This window comes from Peromyscus californicus, unplaced genomic scaffold, assembly GCF_007827085.1.
Source record: "Peromyscus californicus insignis strain IS unplaced genomic scaffold, ASM782708v3 Scaffold_20__1_contigs__length_68692818, whole genome shotgun sequence".
NCBI classification, from domain to species: Eukaryota; Metazoa; Chordata; class Mammalia; order Rodentia; family Cricetidae; genus Peromyscus; species Peromyscus californicus.
This window is the reverse complement of record NW_026294503.1, coordinates 67502237-67521644: the sequence shown is the minus strand read 5'-3', so window position 1 is coordinate 67521644 and position 19408 is coordinate 67502237. Positions and strand designations below refer to the sequence as shown.

Genomic DNA, 19408 nt, shown 5'->3' with positions numbered 1-19408 from the left:
CTCTTTTCTTTCTTTCTTTTCTTCCTTTTCAAGACAAGGTTTTTCTGTGTAGCCCTGGCTATCCTGGAACTTCTTCTGTAACCAGAATGGCCTCCAACTCACAGAGATCCACCTGCCTCTGCCTCCCAAATGCTGAGATTAAAGGCATGTGCCACCACCCCCAGCACATTTTATTTTTTTAAATATCCATGCACAATAGGTGGAACAATACCTTGCAAAGTTGGTGTTCAATAAATGTCAGTTAGTCATTTAAGATCACAGTTGACAAGGGTAAATGAGAAATCAAACCTGTGCTCTATAACATACATGTAAAGATGAGAAGGAGCTGAGTGATCATTTGCTGGTTTTCTGTTTTACAAATGAGAAAACTGAAGTCAGAGATGTGTTTTTCTCAGAGTCACACAATGAATTAATAACATCTCCAAATTAGATTTTGCTTGTAATCCCAGCACTTGGAATGTGCAAGCAGGGGTATCAGGAGTTCAAGGCCAACCTCAGCTAAAAGAGACCCTGTCTCAAAAAGAGCAGTTGGGATGGGATTAGACACCTCAGGGACCTAGCACACAGTGCTGCACACCTTTAATCCCATCACTCAGAAGGCAGAGATAGATGGATCTCTGTGAATTTGGGGCCAGCCTGATCTACAAAGTGAGTTCCAGGACAGCCAGGACTAGATAGAGACTAGTCTAAAAAAACAAAAACAAACAAAAAGGTGCATATTTATGAATATAATGTGATGTTTTGATCTACATATACATTATAGAAAGATTCTATCCAGCAAGTTAATAACATAAACATTATCCAATCAATGTGGTGTGTGTGTGTGTGTGTGTGTGTGTGTGTGTGTGTGTGTGTGTGTGTGTGTGTGTGTGTGTGGAGAGAGGGAGAACCTTAAAAATCTATTTCAGCAGCCGTGAAATATCCAACACATTAAATGTAGTCACCACCAAGTGGAATAGATTACTAAAACTTATTTCTCCATTCTAACTGAAACTTTGTATCCTTTGATCAAAATGTTACCTTTCCCCATCTCATCACTTGACAACACTTATTTTCCTTCCCTCTGTCTCTTTTATGTTTCTTCTTGTGAATCCTTCTGTCTGAGGTTTCATATTTAACAGTGGCGTGCCTGTACGATTTTGATTTTGATTTCTCTTCTCTAAACTACGGTGTCTCCTAGCCAAAGGCAAATACATTCAAGCCAATCAAGATTCTTTCTTGGTGACCTTTGTGGAAAAGAACTCATGGAATTTCGATGTGCGAGACGCCAAACCTCCTTCTAGCCTACCAGTCAATTAAAAAGAGTCTCTGTCCCCTGAGGGTGGCTAACCAATCCGAGGATAGGAAAGAGCAATCTCATTTCTCCGTCACTCTTGTGCAGGGAGGCTGCTAACCAGTTAGAATCTGCCACTAGAAGTCATTAGGAAAACTGGCCAATCAGGCCAACCTTGTTACATGGCCTGGTCGGAAGAGACCCGGACTGATTGGAAAGGATGGTTCTGGCTCCACACCCTTTCCTTCCTGGACCCCAGGTGCCTCGCTGTGGTGAAGCCCGACCCTTCCCAACCACAGGGTTAAGAAAACCCCTAGACCCTCAGCTAATCTTTGGGATCACCCCTCCCTCACATCCCTCAATCCACTTTTTTGTCAGGTCCCTGCTCTTTTATGATCTAATTTCTTGCTTCAAATTGCAGACGGCTTCAGGATTCTCATCCTCCTCACAGATCACCCATCAATATGTCAACTAACTGGTTTTGCATGATTTATGTGATTGAAAAAGTTTTGTGATACTTGACTCTCTTTCAGGAGATACTGTGCAAGGACCATAAACAGCCTCACGGGAGCAGGGAAGAATTGAATTGCAATGATCCTAGCTGTAATACTAACGATAATGATTATGGCGATTATTGAACTTTTACTGAGTACCAAGCCCTTTGCTAAAAGCTTCTTGTACATTATTATCTCAATATTGGCTGCAGGGTAAACGCTGTTATTATACTCCATTTTAAAAGGAAAAAAATGATTTAAAAGGGTTAAACAACTTGCCCAAGGTCACATGCGATTTGGGAACCCAGGTTTGTCTGAAGCCCACCACTGGGGCTAAGTAAGGATACATCAGACTGCAGACTGCAGTCACTTTTCGGAGGAGCCAGGGTCAGCCCCTCACGGGCCCCTTCTCTGATACATCGTCCTCTGAGAGTTTGTTAGAGATATAGGAGATTCTCTAAATTGTCGCAAGCAACAGCTGCAACACCATTTGGCGGTGGCGGCTTTAAGAACTGTGGATTGTGCCTCTTAGGGTATGAAGCTGAGAGCCGAAAGGAATTCAGCTTTAGCAGGGCGGGGTGTCCGAGGAACCTCGAGGGATCAACTCCTAAGCGCTTGCTAGCCTCTCTCCCTTTTCTCACAAAGCATCTCACACTACTTAGTACTTGGAAAATACCTGTTGATTCCTAAAGATCCCGGTCCCGCCCCTGCCCGGGTCAACAGCTGGCACTGGAGGGAGATTTGGGGGCTTCAGGAGAACCTGTGAGATTCCTAATCCAGCTGAAATGGAGGGTTTAGGAAAGGCGGGGAGTCCCCCCCCACCCTCTTCTTCCATTTCTCCCCACTCGTTCCCTCCCTTTCAGGAGCTCAGGGCCATAAAAATGCAGATGGAGGATCGGTGTGAAATAACGGGCCCATATAAATCCCTCTGCCGCCCGCCTGCAAGATGGATTGGCCGCATTGAAATTCCTCCGCGAGGATAATTAAACTCGGGGCCTCATCCGGGCAAAATTACATTCCTGTAATGGCGTCGCTCGGGGTCCCGGGAAATTGCTCCGTGGGCTTTCAGCGGCGGTTTTTATCGCCGGCCGGGGTGTGCCTGGCTGCGGCTCGCCTCTCCTCCGGGACCGTAAAGCTGCTGCCGTGATTTATCCTCCCCTTCTCCCAAATCCGATTAAATGGAGGAGCTCGGGGCCGGGGCGCCGCGGGGCCGGGGGCCGGGAGGGGGTGGCTGGAAGGACGGGGCCAAGGAGGGGAGGACAAACGGCCCCTCAGAGGGTGGCGGATTTGCCTTTATTTACAGCCGCGGCTCTCTTTTTTTTTTATTTATTTATTTTATTTTTTTTATTTTATGTGGGTTTGGTGAGCTCTTCCCGTCTCTCTAGCGCGGCGTCCAAGCCCCCTGCCCGGACAGCTGAGCTTCGGGGCTGGGTCGGCCTTGCAGCCCTCCTCTAGGCCTGTCTGCTCCTGCGGGGACACAAAGGCCTGCTAAGGAAGCCCCGGCCCACCGGGGGAGGAGGGACGGGCGAAAGGGCACGGCAGAAAGCAGGAGCTTGGGGAGAGCACCTCCAGGACGACTGACCATTCCAGCTCCCCTCCGAGCAAGCCCGGCCGAGGCAAATCGGTCACCTGGGGTGACCTCGCACCCCTACCGCGGTCACGGGTGCCCCTAGTGTGCCCCGGGAATCACAAGAGGGAGCTTCAGGCTATATTTACCCCTTATCTTCAGACTCGCTCATGCTGGCTTTATCGTGCTCATCCACGAGATAGGAAAAACAGAAAGTAAGTTAAAGCCAGCAGAACAGCCATGGCATGTTGCTATTAGTCCATCGGGCCAGTTCTCATCTCCCACCCAGTGATGCCAGGGTCCCCAGGACGACGAGAAGCCAGGAGTTCCGTGATTTTATCCCCCCGCGGCCCCCTGCTAAATTTTAGGCACTGAACCCCAATCCCTACTGTATGCTACAAGCAATTCCCGAGTAGCCTCGGGGTGCTGTTCCCCCCCCCCCCCCCGATGCGATCGCGCATGCTCGGGAAGGGGACTGGAGTCCAAGACTCCAAACGCTGTGCAGTCGACACCGTCCGCCACGTTGCGGATCGGCTTTCCGGGCCGAGTTGGCCGCTCTCCGGCGCACGACGGGCTCCTTTTGTAGTTTCTCGGGTTGAACGCCAGGGGGAGAGCTCGTCCCGAAGGCACCACCAACCTGGCAGGGGGCGCTGTGGAGCCGGGACCCGGCCTCTTGCTGGCGGTGTTCACTCTATCCGCGGCGTGGGTGAGTGGGGGGGGGGGGGGGGCAACTCGTTGGCTCCGGCTGCGCATGCGTAGAGCCTTCTCTGTCCGCGCTTCCCGCGCCCCCGCCCCTCTCTGTCTTCTCTGCCCTGGGAGCAGGTAAGGCCTTGAGGCCTCGCGTCCTCTTTGTGGCGCGCAGGCGCGCTCGGCAGGGTCCCTCGCCGGGACGCGTGGCCGCCCGGACCTTGCTAGCTCCCACCCGGGTCCTCGCACCCGCGCAGCCGCCGGCGCGCCCGTCCCGGGAGCGGCCCCTTCCCCGTGTCCGTGACCTCTAACCGCACGGGCCTGGCGCCATCTTGGGTGTCTCCCGGGGGTTGGGGGCCCTGCGGCCGGCGGACGGCAGATCCCGGGCGCGCGTGTGCGAGCCGGGCGCGAGCCGGGCTCTGCGGGTGTGCCTTGCTCACCCTCACGCCTTTTCACCGCTGGCACAACCCCACCGTCTCCCCTCCTCTCTCGGCTCCCTTCTGTCATCCTGAAATCAAAGTAGCCTCCGTCTTCAGAAACCTGCAGACTTTGAACCTCAGAACTTGCGGTTCTCGGCGCAGCCAAGCCAGTTCATCGTTCAAAGCTCCCATCACCTCCAGACTTTCAGTCTGGAGTAAACTGAACGTGGTAGAAAGGAACAGAGCAGGCAGAAGGGCCCGGTGGACGGACTTGGGAAAGCCAGGGCAGAAGAGGGGCCTGTTTCCTTAGAAACTGGCTGTTACCCAGTACCTGCCTCTAATGAAAGCCCTGACATGCTAGTGATAAAATCATAATGCTGGGTTAGAAATGGAGGTTTCTGTTAGGCATTCCGTCCAGAAGGTGGGAGAGGTCCGCGCCTTTAAGAGTTTCTACCTGCCAGGTTTCCTGTCACATGACGCTCAGATTTTGCCAGTAAGACAGAAAGGTTTAAAGTATGGAATAGTTAGGTGGCTACCCTTCTAACTGAAAGGTCGTGATTGTGGAGAATTTCTTTGCCCAAGTGTGGGCTTGCCCAGGTTAGGTGACCACTGGAAGGGCTCACCAATTGAAGATACTCTTGGGTTTAGTGCATGCCAGCAATAGATGATACTATTTACATATGTTGATTTGTAAACTGTCAAATTTAATCCCCTTAGAGCTCTTTTCTCTCTCTTTTTTAAAGAATAGTTTATGGAGTACCCTGCAAGCAGGCAGTGGGCTGGACAGTAACTAGAGTACTGCCAGAGCTACATTTTGTAAGGGATAGCATGTAGTGGTATTTGCTGAAAGGTTGTGAGTGGAGCAAATAACATTAAGGCTTTACTGTTTTTGTTTGTTTGTTTTAAAAAAAGTCTTCCCTTTTATTTAATTTTATTTTTCCAAGATAACATTTCTCTGTATAGCTTTGGAACCTTCCCTGGAACTTGATCTGTAGACCAGTCTAGCCTCTAATTCACAGAGATCCCCCTGCCTCTGCCTCCCGAGTACTGGGATTAAAGGCACGCGCCACCACTGCCAGGCTTATTTTGGTGTCTTGAAGACTGTCTATATAAATAGCCCACGTTGGCCTCCCCAGTGCCAGGATAACATGCGTGCACCACCAGGCCTAACTGCAGACTCCCTTATCCAAGTGTGTGTAAGCATGTGTGCACGCTGAGAAGTCAATATAGAGAGGCATTTCCACTCCACTTCTTGAGACAGGACATCTTGAAGCTCTTCAACTCAGCTGGACTGCAAGCCAATGAGCTCCAGGTATCTACCTGTTTATGTACACCCAGCTCTGGGGCTCATTGATATGAACTAACCCCTGCTTTGAACGTGCAGTCTAGTGTGGCAGACGATATCAACTGAGCCATCACCCCAGCTCAAGCTTCCCTGTATTCTAAAAGCTTTAAAGAAGACTCGTGTTTTGACTCAATAGAACCTGAATAGTTGGGCAGTAAATTTGGGTTTAGGTTGCATAAAAGCAAAAGGCAAATTTTTTTATTTGTTACAGGGTCGCACTATGTAGCTAGCCTGGAATTCCCTATGTACACCAGGCTGGCCTAGGATTAATAGAGATCTGAGTGCTGGGATCACAGGTGTGTTCCACCATGTCCAACAAAAAGCAAAGTTTTAGGTAGAACAAGACTGATAAACATTACAAATATGATTCAGGATTTGTACGTAGTGCACCTACCCTTGGACAGGTTGAGTCCAGTTTACTTAAGGGAGTAGTGTTTAACAGGCCTCTCTATACTTTGACTGAGTATCTCAGTTTGTGGAATACTCAAACTTAAGAAACTTGAGAAAAAGAGCTGGGGATGTAGCTCAGGGGTAGACTATCTTACCTAGTACACTCAGGTTCTGAGTTCTCCCTCCAGTGTGCCCTCCCCAAACGTGAAATTACAGAGTTACAGTCCTTGCTTTGCCACTGACGCCCCTTCAATGTTGTTGAGACCACGCCATTGTATACCTTAAATAGAACGATGATCGGAAAACTTGTTTAAAACATTGGTACCAGAGATCTAAGGGGGAGCCAAGAATACACTTTTTTTTTAAATTGTTTTTAGGGGCTGGGGAGATGGTTCTACAGTTAAGAGCATCTGTTGTTCTTCCAGAGGCCCACAGTTCTGGGGAGTCTAGGCCCTTCATCTGATCTTCTTGGGCACTAAGCATACATGTGGTGCACATACATGCGTTCAGGCAAATCACTCATACCTACAAATCTAAAAAGTCTTAAACTGTTTCGTTGTGTGTGAGCGTGCACTGTGGTGCACTTGTGGCGATCGAAGGCGGCTCTTAGAAGTACCTTCTTCCACGTGTACTCCAGGAATCACACTTGTCAGGTTTGACAGGGCAAGTGCTTTTACCCTCTGAGCCGTCTTGCTGGCCCAGTGACATGCATTTTTAATATATATACCACCTCTCCGGTAATTCTGGTTCAAGTGGGCTTCTTACTTCGTTTGGGGAAAAACATTGTCCTATATCTTTAACTCACCTATTCTTTCTTTGGATCTTGAGGGTGCAAAATTTAATACCCCTTAATGGAGTGGTGAAATGAGTTTATAGTTGATGCTCATAGAGTAATGCCAGTGTTCCTCATTGATTGGCTGCATCTTGTTAATATAGAAGTATTTTAAGCAGTCAGAGCCTTCAGATAATCAATAAAAAGATTGTTGGAAAACTTCCAGTGCCTTTGTCTTCTAGAATTCTCCCAAAGGTATGGGATTCTAGTTTTTAGGGGCTGGAATTAATAGCCAGCCCTAGGTTAGTATGCCTAAGATGTTACTCTGTAGCCCAGGCTGTCCTCAAACATTTGAAAGTCTTGTCCATGCCTCCCGAGCGCTGGAATTACAGGTGTTAGACCCACCACACACTGCTAGAACTCCAGTCTTTTCTAGGCCCAGACACTGAGACCAGGAAGAGATGAATTTGAACCTAGAAGGAGTGGGGGTGGTTGGGGGGAAACATAAGCAAAGGACACTGGGAAAATTATTTTGACAAGCCCAAATCATCAGGCTGTGGGAATGGATGGTGGTTCTTTTTGGGGGGGTGTAAGCAGGGGAGTGTTGAAATGGTTTCTCTACATAGCTCCGGCTATCCTGGAACTTACTCTGTAGGCCAGACTGGCCTCTAACTCAGAGATCTGCCTTCTTCTGCCCCCTGAATGCTGAGATTAAAGGCATGCGCCACCACTACCACCTGGCTTGGATGGTGGTTCTTAAAGCATGGACTGCTTGTCCAGGCCATGAGAAAGTCACTTCATTTCCAGATTCTGACATCACCTGTAGTGATGGCCTGAAACCCATCATTCTGTTCTTTGAGCTAATTAAGCTTCCTAGAGCTCCTTCTTAGGTATAAGGATGAAGTTCAGTGTGTTTATAATGCTGCTTCTTATTTCTAGCTCTCCTGCCTTGGCCCCTCACCCCTGAAAATGTATGCCTGCTCCAAGTTCATCTCCACTCGCTCCTTGGTGAGTACATTTTACGGAAGGATCTTAAAAGGAGGGCACCTTGCTTCTTCGTGTTGGAGAGTACCAACCTTTTGATATGGGGACATGACATTGTCATATGTAAATGTATCAGCTGCCTTCATAGCTACCCTGAGGCGTCTGCAGCCTGTGGCCAGCCATAGGTTGGACATGCCTGTTAGACCTTGTTCTTTACAGATGGGTTGAGGAAGGTGAGTCTCTGGAAGAGAAGACCTTTTGCTATGGTTGCTGGCAGGAGTGAATGTTTGCTAGGCATTCCCCTGGCCCATATTCTCTGGAGGCCAGTTAATTTTCATCTAGGTCATGTAATTTCACTGTGTGTTTGTGATATTCGAACCTAGTGGGACATGGTAAACAAACTGTGTTACATAGCTCGGACAGAGTGTACACTGTGTATGGGCCCTTATCTTGAGTGAGCCTTGGTAGGACTTTATTCTGGGGATAAAAGTCTGGGAAAGAAGCTCAAATACACTCTGGAAAGGTGTTGGGCCTAGAAGCAGCAGGATGTAAGAAATTTAAAACTAGTAAGACAGTGGAGGCAGTTCGTTCATCTATAAGTGAAAAGGTGTGATGCTCTTAGTAAGTGCCAATTACTAAAGTGTGCCTAACACTGTTTACCAGTTTGTACATTTACCATTTATTCCTCAGAGCCCTGAGAGATTGTTCCCATTTGACAGGTGAAGAAACAGGCTGAGAACCTTGAAGTGACTTAATCCTCATTGCATCCCTGGTAGAAAGTTAGCATTTGGGGCTTAACGTGGCTCAGCAGTTATGAGCACTGTTGCTCTTGCAAAAACACGTGGGTTTGGTTCCTGGCATCCATGTGGCAACTCACAACATCATAATTCCAGTTTCGGGGATCCAGTGTCTTCTGGCCTCTGAGTACCAGGCACCCACAGGTATACATACATACAAGTAGACAAAACACTAATACATACAAAAGAAAGTTAACGTTAGAAGGCTAAGGATATAGCTCAGTGGAGAATGCTTGCCTAACCTGTACAAAGCCCAGGGTTCAGTCCCTAGTACAAAAAAGAAAAGAAAAAAAAAATCAGACATAGTGGTACATGTCTGTAATCTAGAACCTGGGAGTATGAAGCAGGAACACTAGTTGGCACAAATTTAAGATCATCTGGGGCTGCAGTGAGATCCTGTCAAAAGAAAAAGTATGTATGCCTCTTAATTCTGTCTGTAAAGGCCTGGCTGTTAGCTATCATGTATCTTGGAGACACTGTCTTGGGGCTGGTCAGAAAAGGTTACCAGGAGGAGGTGAATTTATTGTTGTTAATTGTTTTAAACAGTGTTTCTCTATGTAACAGCCATGGCTGTCCTGGAACTCACTTTGTAGACCAGGCTGGCCTCAAACTCGTAGAGATCCACCTGCCTCTGCCTCCCAAGTGCAGGGATTAAAGGTGTGCACCACCACTGCCCTGCTGCATACGGTGAATTTTGAACATGGTTCTTCATGTTCATTTCCAGAGAAGGGTATATATGTTCAGGGAAGACTATCCTAATCCTTGGCTTTCTTCTTATGAACTGGTTATTACCAGGAAATATCTTCCTTGTTGAGTGAAGTAGATGCTTCTGGGGCACAGATTGCTTCTGATTCTCAAGAGGGTAAAAGAATACAGCAGTTGTGGCCTCCTATGGACTCCTACAAGGGAGGACACTGTCTTTCCTTATATTTGTGGTTGTGAGCCCAGCCTTTAACAGCTGAGCCGTCTCTCCAGCCCGACACTGTCTTTCCGTAAAGTAGAACCTATAGAGAGGATGGCGTGGCTCCTGAATTCAGAACTTGCTGCAGTCAGGAATGGTGCTGCATGCGTGAAGTCCCAGGACTAGAGATGCTAAAGCAGTAGGGTTGCTGAGCCTGGGACTTCAAAGACCAGCTCGGGCAGTGTAGCAAGATTTTTGTTTCTTTTGGGGTTTTTAAAGATTTTTTTTTGTAGAAAATTATTTTATGTTTTTTTTACCTGCATGTATGATATGTGTACCACATGTGTGCCTTGTGCCCAAGGAGGTCAGAAGAGGGTGTTGGATCCTCTGGAACTGAAGTTGTGGATGATTGTGAGACACCACATGGGTACTGGGAATTGAAACCAGGTCTTTACAGATGTTCTTAACCACTGCAGTATCTCTCCAGTCCCTCTATTATTTTGTTGTTGCTATTGTTTTGAGATAGTCTCACTATGTCGCCCTGACTGGCCAGGAACTTGTAGAGGTCTGCCTTCCTCTGCTTCCTGAGTGCTGGGATTCGAGGTGTCTGCCTGTCTTTTGTTTTGTTTTTCAAGACAGGGTTTCTCTGTGTAGTTTTGGTGCCTGTCTTGGATCTCGCTCTGTAGACCAGGCTGGCCTCGAACTCACAGAGATCCGCCTGGCTCTGCCTCCCAAGTGCTGGGATCAAAGGCGTGTGCCGCCGCCGCCACCACCACCCAGCCTTCTTCATGTCTCTTAAACGAACGAAATTTGTTAAAAGAATGATTCAAGGTTCTGACTAAGTTTTGAAAGAATGGAAAGAGCATCAGAGAATGTCCTGCTGTGTGCAGTGACTTGGCATGGTTCTGAAAGTCACTCCACAGCTTTCCTTGACCTTCCTGCCCGTGTCATTCCACTAGATCAGGAGCACCTCTCAGCTGCTGAGTCGCCCACTGTCTGCAGTGCAGTTGACCCGACCACAGACATGGACAGATGAGGTACCTTGAGGAGTTGGGACTGTGGTTTGCTGGTAAGGGGTAAAGAGGGTTGCCTCCCAGAACCAGTAGGGGGAGTGCTGAGGACAATCACCACAGACTGAAATTCTTTAGGTAGAGATGGATGGCAATTGAAGCTCTGTATGTTTGGAATTGCCACTGTTAATTTCCGTTACCCAGCCTGGGCGGAAGCGCTGGCTCAGCAGTTAAGAGCACTTGTTGCTCTTGCATAGAATCCTGGTCCATTTATTTACTTGGCCTAGTCTGCTGTCCAGATGTTGGGGGTCAAGGACAGGCTCATGTCTCACACTTAACACTTGTAGACCATACCTGAATCATGAAGGCATTTGAACTCCATCTCTTACATTTAAAAAAGTTCTTTTGGGGGCTGGAGAGATGGCTCAGTGGTTAAGAGCACTGGCTGCTCTTCTAGAGGACCTGAGTTCAATTCCTAGCAACCACATGGTGGTTCACAACCATCTATAGTAAGACCTGGTGCCCTCTTCTGGAGTGCAGGGACACATACAGGCAGAACACTGTATACATAATAAATAAATCTTTAAAAAAAAAAAAAAAAAAAAAAAGCCGGGCGGTGGTGGCGCACGCCTTTAATCCCAGCACTCGGGAGGCAGAGCCAGGCGGATCTCTGTGAGTTCGAGGCCAGCCTGAGCTACCAAGTGAGTTCCAGGAAAGGCGCAAAGCTACACAGAGAAACCCTGTCTCGAAAAACCAAAAAAAAAAAAAAAAGCCGGGCGGTGGTGGCGCACGCCTTTAATCCCAGTACTTGGGAGGCAGAGGCAGGCGGATCTCTGTGAGTTCGAGGCCAGCCTGGGCTACCAAGTGAGTCCCAGGAAAGGCGCAAAGCTACAGAGAAACCCTGCCTCGAAAAACCAAAAAAAAAAAAAGAGTTCTTTTGCCAGCATTTTAGGAGGTTTCCAAGGAATTAAATCATGTTATATTGAGGGAGGAACATCAGATTAGATGGCCCAGCAGTTTGAAATAGTACAAATGTTTCCAAAGCAAAACAGTAGATTGATAACAAAAACCCTGCCTTCTGTCTGCCTCCTCTTCACAGGGCCCCAGCAGTTTGGCAATCCCTCACCCTCTGACCTCAGTCATCCCTAGCCGCAGCTTCCAAACCAGCGTCATTTCCCGGGACATCGACACAGCCGCCAAGTTCATTGGGGCTGGGGCCGCCACAGTTGGGGTGGCTGGGTCGGGGGCTGGCATTGGGACTGTTTTTGGGAGCCTCATCATTGGGTATGCCAGGTAAGATTACCTGGGCCTCTGTTGGTTCTGCTGTATGTTCCAGAGGTCAGGGATAGAACTGCATGTCCTATATATACAGAGGCCACTAGCTGTGTGTTGTTATTTTTTACTTAAATTTCTGTGATTTTTGTTTGTTTTTCTTTTTTGAGAGAGAGCCTCATTAAGTAGCCCTGGCTAGCCTGGAACTTACTGTGTAGACCAGGCTGACTCGAACTCACAAGGATCTACCTGCTTCTTCTACCTCTTGAGTGGTGGGATCAAAGGCATACAACCATGCTTGGCTTTTTTCAAAATTGTTTGTTTTTTGAGACAGGGTTTCTCTGTGTAGCTTTGGTGCCTGTTCTAGATCTCGCTCTGTAGACCAGGCTGGCCTCAAACTCACGGAGATCTGCCTGGCTCTGCCTCCCAAGTGCTGGGATTAAAGGCATGCCCCACTACTACCCAGCCTCAAATTTTAATTAATTAAAAATGCAAGCTAGGGGCTGGAGAGATGGCTCAGAGGTTAAGAGCACTGGCTGTTCTTCCAGAGGTCATGAGTTCAATTCCCAGCAACCACATGGTGGCTCACAACCATCCATAATGAGATCTGGCGCCCTCTTCTGACCTGCAGGTGTATATGCAGACAGAACACTGTATACATAATAAATAAATAAATCTTTAAAAAAAAAAACAAACAAAAAAAATTGCAAGCTAAGGGCTGGAGAGATGGCTTAGCAGTTAAGAGCACTGACTGCTTTTCCAGAGGACCGGGGTTCAATTCCCAGCATCCATGACAGCTCACAACTGTCTATAACTCCAGGCTCCTACACCCTCACACAGATACGCATACAGGCAAAGTACCAATAAAATAAAAATAAATTAATAAAAAAAATATATAACCTAAGCTGGGCCTCGTGGTGCACTCCTTTAATCCCAGGAGGCAGAGGCAAGTGACTCTGAGTTTGAGGTTATCCTGGTCTATACAGCTAATTCCAGGATGCCAGAGATAACACAGAGAAACACTTTCTTGAAAAACTAAAGGAAAAAAAGTTGGGGCCAGTAAGATGTCTTAGTGGGTGTAGGCACCTGACAACATGGTGAAGGAGTGAGCAGCTTCTACAAGGTGTTCTCTGACCTCCACATGCATGAGGTGGCACACATGCATGCACACCCATGCCTAAATAAATACTTAATTTTTTTCCTCATTATGTCACCCTAGCTGGCCTGGAATGGACAGAGCTCTGCCTGCCTCTGCCTCCCGAGTGCTAACATTAAAGGCGTGTACAGACACACACTGTTTTAACATTTTTTTTTTTTAAATAAAAATACAAGCTGGGTATGATGACACAGACCTATAATGCGAACAGTTATGAGACAGAGGCAGAATACTCATCAGTTCCAGGTTAGCCTGGGCTACATGGTGAGTTCAGGCCAGCCTAGGCTATATGAGACCCTGTCTTAACATAAAATTGAGGTTTTCAGTTCCTTTGTCTTGCAATTTCTAGTGCTTAGAAGCTGGACGAAACCTTAGTTAACAGTGCAGATACAGCACATGCCCGTCACTGTAGTGCAGAGCAGGGGCTGGCAAGTCTAAGCCTGAGGGCTGTATTTGGACCCCAGCCTGGTTTTCTGTGATTAAGTTAAAAATGATTTTTACTTTGTTGTTGATTTTTTGAGACAGTATCTTAACTGTATAGGCCTGGGTGCCTCGAACCCCTGCTTTCCTGGTGGTGGGATTACACATGGGACTACCACCTAGTTTCTACATTCTTTAGAAGTATTTTCACAGAAGCAAGAAGTTTTCTGTGTTCTTACAGTGTGCTCCACCGTCTGCATAGTTATGTCTGCACTCTAGAACAAATAAATTTAAGACAACAGACTCTGTGGTCCAAAAAGCCTAAGGTGAAAACCTTCTGGCCATCCCTGGGCTAGAGCTCAGGCAGCTTCACTGATGTTTTCCCCCATCTCTGGGAGTTCCCTCTGTTGCTCCTGGGACAGTGGCCTCTGTTTCCAACCCTCCTGGTCCCGAGCACCTGGGACTGTTTGGTCTCCACTACCTGTGGACAAGTCACTGAAGAGCTAAATTAATCCTCTAGAGGCCAGCAAGTTATACTAATGTCTGGGGAAATAAGGTTTTGTTTTGTTTTTTTTTTTTCCCTTCAGAATCTGCTTTAAACAAGCTTGATATACTTTGTGTCCACAATTCTGCTAAAAGTTTATGTTGACTTTCAAAGTTAGGATGCTGTTCTGTTTTGATTCATACCTGCTTTCTGGAACAGTGTTATGCCCATAGAGTCCTGGGACCCTGAGTGTGTGAGCCACAGCCCATCTGCAGTTTTTTTTTTTTGTTTTGTTTTGTTTTTTTTAAGATTTATTATATATATAGTATTCTGTCTGCATATATTCCTGCAGGCCAGAAGAGGGCACCAGATCTCATTATAGGTGGTTGTGAGCCATCATGTGGTTGCTGGGAATTGAACTCAGGACCTTTGGATGAGCAGCCAGTGCTTTTCACCTCTGAGCCATCTCTCCAGCCCCCACATCTGCAGTTTTGCTTTCTGTGTCCTGTTAGAGTTCTGATACTTGAGAAAGACTGTCGCTTTGAGTATCCCTCCTTCCTCTTCTGGCCCTGAATGTTAAGTAGCCAGGCCTATGGTTTTAAGTTACTGTGATGGTAGGAGAGATCCATTGGGAAGGTAATATTTGCACATGGGCCTATAAGAGCATCTTAGATTGTCTACCTCTACCTTGTTTACCCCTGTTGAAACCTTAGTGGGAGAAGATGGGTACAGTGGGGTCTCTTAGATGGACCTTATTATAACATAAACTCGAAGTGAATTCTCTGAGAGTCCACCTTAGATGTTTGGCCTTTTCCTTGTGTAGACTACAAATTCAGACTTCTCTCCTCTTTCCCCAGGAACCCTTCTCTGAAGCAACAGCTCTTCTCCTACGCGATTCTGGGCTTTGCCCTCTCAGAGGCCATGGGGCTCTTCTGCCTAATGGTGGCCTTTCTCATCCTCTTCGCCATGTGAAGCAGCTGTCTCCACTTCCACCTCCCATAGCTCTTTCATGTCCCGTCTGCCCTGTGTGTTCCTTTTCCTGTACCTCCCCAGGAAGTCTGGGGAAAGTGCTTGGCTCAGGGTTTGACAGAGAGAAGACAAATAAATACTGTATTAATAAGATGTTTCTTAAGTCTCCTGTGTGTATTTCTTTTCCACAGTTGGCTGAGTGCCTTGGTGAGAGAACAAGGCCCAGTGGTAATGGCCTAAACTCTGCAGGGATCTGACAGGCTCGTTCTTTTAAGATTTATTTATGTATTTTACGTGCATGGGTGTTTTGTCTGTGTGTGCATCTGCACACCAGAAGAGGGCATGAGATCCCATGAGATTACAGTTACAGACTTGTGAACCACCATGTGTGTGCTGGGAATTGATCTCTGGAAGAGCAGCCAGTGATCTTAATTGCTGAGCCATCTCTCCAGTCCTTGGGTTCATTCTTTAATTCTTTGTTTTAGGAAAGTTCTGTTCAAAATAGCTGTGCTTTTCTGTTGTGGAATATTATTTTAACTAGGCAAAGATTTGTTATATTTGTTTATGCTACCGAATATTACTTTAACTGTGTAAAAGAGAAACAAGTTAAAAGAGCTAGCCAGAAAGGAGCCTAAGCTAGGCCAAGCATTCAAAACTAATAATAAGTCTCTGTATCATGATTTGGGAGCTGGTTGGTGGCCCAAAAAGAAAAAGACTAGTACACTTTTCAATAATTATCACATGATACAACCTTCTTCTCACTTTGGAGGATTGGGGTCAGTGCTTAAAATGATCACTAGAGGGTTCATTACCTGTCAGTGCCACAGTCCTGGCTCAGGCACTCCTTGTCACCTACCTGGTGTAAAGCCTCTTAACTGGTGGCCTGCTTCCAGTTTCTTCCAACATTTACTTATACTGACTACCATGTAGATCTTCCTTTCAGGACAGGACCAATTTTGTCATTTACCAGTTCAAAAACCAATTCAAAATTCATACACATCACATACCCCACTGGCCTGAAACTCTTTGTAGATTAGGCTAGTCTTAAACTCATAATAGTCCTACTTCTGCCTTATGAGTGCTGGGACTGTGGGTGTGAGCTACCATCCCCATCCTCTTTTTTTTTTTTAGTTTTAGTTTTTTGCAATGGTGGGTCTTGCCACATTGCCCAAGCTAGCCCTGAACTAGACTCAAGTGTGCTTTAAAATGTCTTCCTGGCCTTCCCACACCTTGCCCTTGCTCTGCTCATCTCTGCTTTTTTGGATCTTTGCACAATTTCCTCTTTTTCAAACTTGCTGTGTTATGAAAGACTTGGCTTGAATGCTCCCTTCTCTATGAAGTTGTTTCCTGTTATCCATCTACCCTTAGTCAGATGAGCATGAACCGCTATAAGGGGCTATAGAACACACACATCCCCTTTATAATACTTGTATGTGCTAAGTTGTGGATTTGTGTGCATGTGGACTCTTACCTTACATATGTGCTCATGCAACACAAGTAATTTTTTAATAGGAATGCTAACCTAGTTGACCACAATGCTTTTACTTTTTAGTCTGGTTTAAACCCTACAAGCAGAAAGCCAGGCATGGTATTGTAGGTCCATAATCCCAGCACTCAGAAGGTTGAGGTAGGAAAATCAGAAGTTCAAGGCCATCTTCAGCTATGTGGGGAGTTTGAGGTTAGCCTGAGCTACATAAGACCTGTATCAGAAACTAAGGTGGGCAGTCCTTGATGTTGTCTTCTGGCCTCTACATGCTTGAACATACAAGTGTACTCAAAAAGGCTACCAGCAGATCCTTTCCCATCATCCTTGACTTTGATACTGTGTTCAAGAGTTGAGGGCAATCTATCCCAGGATTGGTTCCAGAGTACTACACTGCAGGTGACTATTTTCTGGGCTATGGACCTGTCTTAGGGTTTCTATTGCTGTGACGAGACACCATGACCTTGGCAACTCTTTTTTTGTTTGTTTGTTTGTTTTGTTTTTTTCGAGACAGGGTTTCTCTGTGTAGCTTTGGAGCCTGTAGCTAGAGTTTTCCTGCCTGGCCCACAGTCAGGACAAATCTCTCTCCCACAGCCGCTCAGACCCGACCAAGTAAACACAGAGACTTATATTGGTTACAAACTGTATGGCCGTGGCAGGCTTCTTGCTAACTGTTCTTACAGCTTAAATTAATCCATTTCTATAAATCTATACCTTGCCACATGGCTCATGGCTTACCGGCATCTTTACATGCTGTTTGTCATCATGGCGGCTGGCAGTGTCTCTCTGACTCAGCCTTCCACTTCCCAGCTTTATTCTCCTCCTTGTCCTGCCTATACTTCCTGCCTAGCCACTGGCCGATCAGTGATTTATTTATTGACCAATCAGCAACACACTTGACATACAGACCATCCCACAGCAGGAGCCTGTCCTGGATCTCGCTCTGTTGCCCAGGCTGGCCTCGAACTCACAGAGATCCGCCTGCCTCTTCCTCCCTAGTACTGGGATTAAAGGCGTGCGCCGTGCGGCGGCGGCGGCGCCGCCGCCACCACCACCCAGCCCTTGGCAACTCTTATAAAAGAAAACATTTAATTGGATGGATTAGAGTTTCAGAGGTTTAGATCATTATCACCACGGCAGAGAAACATGGTGGCATGCATACAGGCATAGTGCTGGAGTTGGAGCTGAGAGTCCTACATCTTGATTTTCAGGCAACAGGAAGTGGACTGACTCACTGGGCATAGTTTAAACATACATGAGACCTCAAAGCCTGCCTCCACAGTGACACACTTCCTCCAACAAGACCACACCTACTTCAACAAGGCCACACCTCCTAATAGTGCCATTTGGGGGGGGGGCATTTTCTTTCAAACCACTATAGGACCTGACTTTTGTCTCCAACCAAAAGTTGACTGGTAGTATCTGCATATTTAGAAGTGAGCAAGAGCCCTCCCTTTGCTCTGGTCACTGGAACTAGAACCCTGGTGGGAGGAGCTCCTGTCCTACCTTCCCTTTGGGGTCGTTGAGTATATGGTTTTTTCCCTTCTTGATCCTGGAACTGAGCTGAGCTGACCATTTGGAGAGAGCAAAGCTTTGTGGCCCATGCGTGCTTTTCGAAGGTTCTGTAAGACGCCTGGAAGCAGATTTATTCAGGAGGAGTCAAGGCAACGGGGTCCTCTCAGCTGAGGCCCCAAGAGATACTGATCTGCGCCCCAATTTGCCAACAACTTGGGGTGAAGGCATGTTGTGCTTAGTAGAGAAACATTTAATAGCAGATTTTCTGAAGATCTTTCCAACCTTGGTTTCTGCTTGGCCTGGTTTTTAAAATCGCCCATGATTTGAAATCAAGAAGCTTCAGAAACTCCGATTTTTCTGCAACACTTAACCATTTCTAACCAGTAACTTTCCAGGACTCTGTTTTTCCCATCTGTAGACAGGAGTAGCCGTTCTCATCTGGGAAATTATGCAAGGACATATAAAGATACTCAGAGTATTCAGAAAGGACATCATTGTCAAAATACAATATATGTTGATTTTAATTTGTTTTCTCATTCTTCACAGGCCTCCGTCTATTTAAGCCATTTTCTAGCAGTTTTCCCTTTTGGTTGGCATAAGGAAGGGAATTTTTAATCTGGCCAAAAAAGCTTCTGGAGTGAACCCAGAGATGCTGTAGGCAGAGACCTGCTTTTCTGTTCTTAAAGCCTTGTTTTTTCCAAGAGTCAGTTGTGTTTCCTCAGCACCAGGGGAGGAGGATCATAGTTTTATGCCCTCCTAATTGGAAGTAAATGATGCCCTTTGAAACTCACCTAAATGTTAAGCTGGGTTGTGGTGATGCATGCCTTTAATCCCAGCACTCAGTAGGCAGAGACCAGCAGATCCCTGAGTTTGAGGTCAGCACGGTCTACAGAGTGAGTTCCAGGACAGCAAGGACTACACAGAGAAACCTGTCTTGAAAAAGAAAGAAAGAGAAAGAGAGAGAAAGTAATAAACCATCCAAATGCTACATAGCAGTAAGGAGGAGCCCTACCCAACCCCTCTCAGAATGGCTTTATTAGTGTAAGACCCTGTCAAGGTAGGCAGCATGAGAAAACTACCAACTAACACCACTTGTGATTTAGCTTGAGTTGATAGCTAGGAAGCTAGGGCAGCTGTGTGTGGCCTTCCGTCAGGGAGCTGAGAGGAAGAACATTCTAGTTGAATTCTGCAAGAGGAAAGAACAGCTGTGGTTAGGGAATTTCACTGTAGTCCTCCAAGTTTTGAGCAATAAAACTTTTTATTGAGCCATATCTCAAAATACCTTGCCTTTTCCCAATCTGTGTTCTGAGTACACATCACTGGTCCGTTTACCTGGTATTCTCACCATTTGGTATGAGAAAACTAAAGTCTGAGAAAACCTTTTAGTTTCCAGGCATTCCTTAAAATTTCCTTATTTTTTTGAACATTTACTTCAAAACACTGTGGATATTAGTACATTGTGATCTAGTG

General features: G+C 46.6%; 1 protein-coding gene and 1 long non-coding RNA gene across 13 annotated transcripts; one reads left to right on the top strand and one right to left on the bottom strand.

The window, feature by feature from the left end:
• Positions 1–3096: 3096 nt before the first annotated feature.
• Positions 3097–3596, bottom strand: LOC128117176 (uncharacterized). The gene is made up of 2 exons (XR_008220723.1): positions 3484–3596; positions 3097–3234 (listed from the first exon to the last, which is right to left on the bottom strand). It is a non-coding gene; the product is annotated as an uncharacterized LOC128117176 (long non-coding RNA).
• Atp5mc2 (ATP synthase membrane subunit c locus 2) lies at positions 3228–15103 on the top strand. Of its 12 annotated transcripts, none has more exons than XM_052749158.1 (5): positions 3228–3549; positions 7887–7955; positions 10589–10666; positions 11739–11932; positions 14829–15103. In XM_052749158.1, the coding sequence occupies exons 2-5, from the start codon at positions 7917–7919 to the stop codon at positions 14941–14943; spliced, it is 426 nt and encodes a 141-aa protein (XP_052605118.1). In that variant the 5' UTR covers positions 3228–3549; positions 7887–7916; the 3' UTR covers positions 14944–15103. The 12 variants fall into 12 exon arrangements, with proteins under 12 accessions (XP_052605118.1, XP_052605126.1, XP_052605122.1 ...); XM_052749160.1 differs by lacking the exon at positions 3228–3549 and adding an exon at positions 3922–4040 and having other exon boundaries at positions 10594–10666; XM_052749155.1 differs by lacking the exon at positions 3228–3549 and adding an exon at positions 3922–4040.
• Positions 15104–19408: the final 4305 nt, after the last annotated feature.

Coding starts and splice junctions, on each gene's coding strand:
- Atp5mc2 (XM_052749158.1), top strand. CDS start 7,917: ATGTATGCCTGCTCCAAGTTCATCTCCACTCGCTCCTTG. Junction 7,956..10,588: donor TCATCTCCACTCGCTCCTTG/GTGAGTACATTT, acceptor TCATTCCACTAG/ATCAGGAGCACCTCTCAGCT. Junction 10,667..11,738: donor CACAGACATGGACAGATGAG/GTACCTTGAGGA, acceptor TCCTCTTCACAG/GGCCCCAGCAGTTTGGCAAT.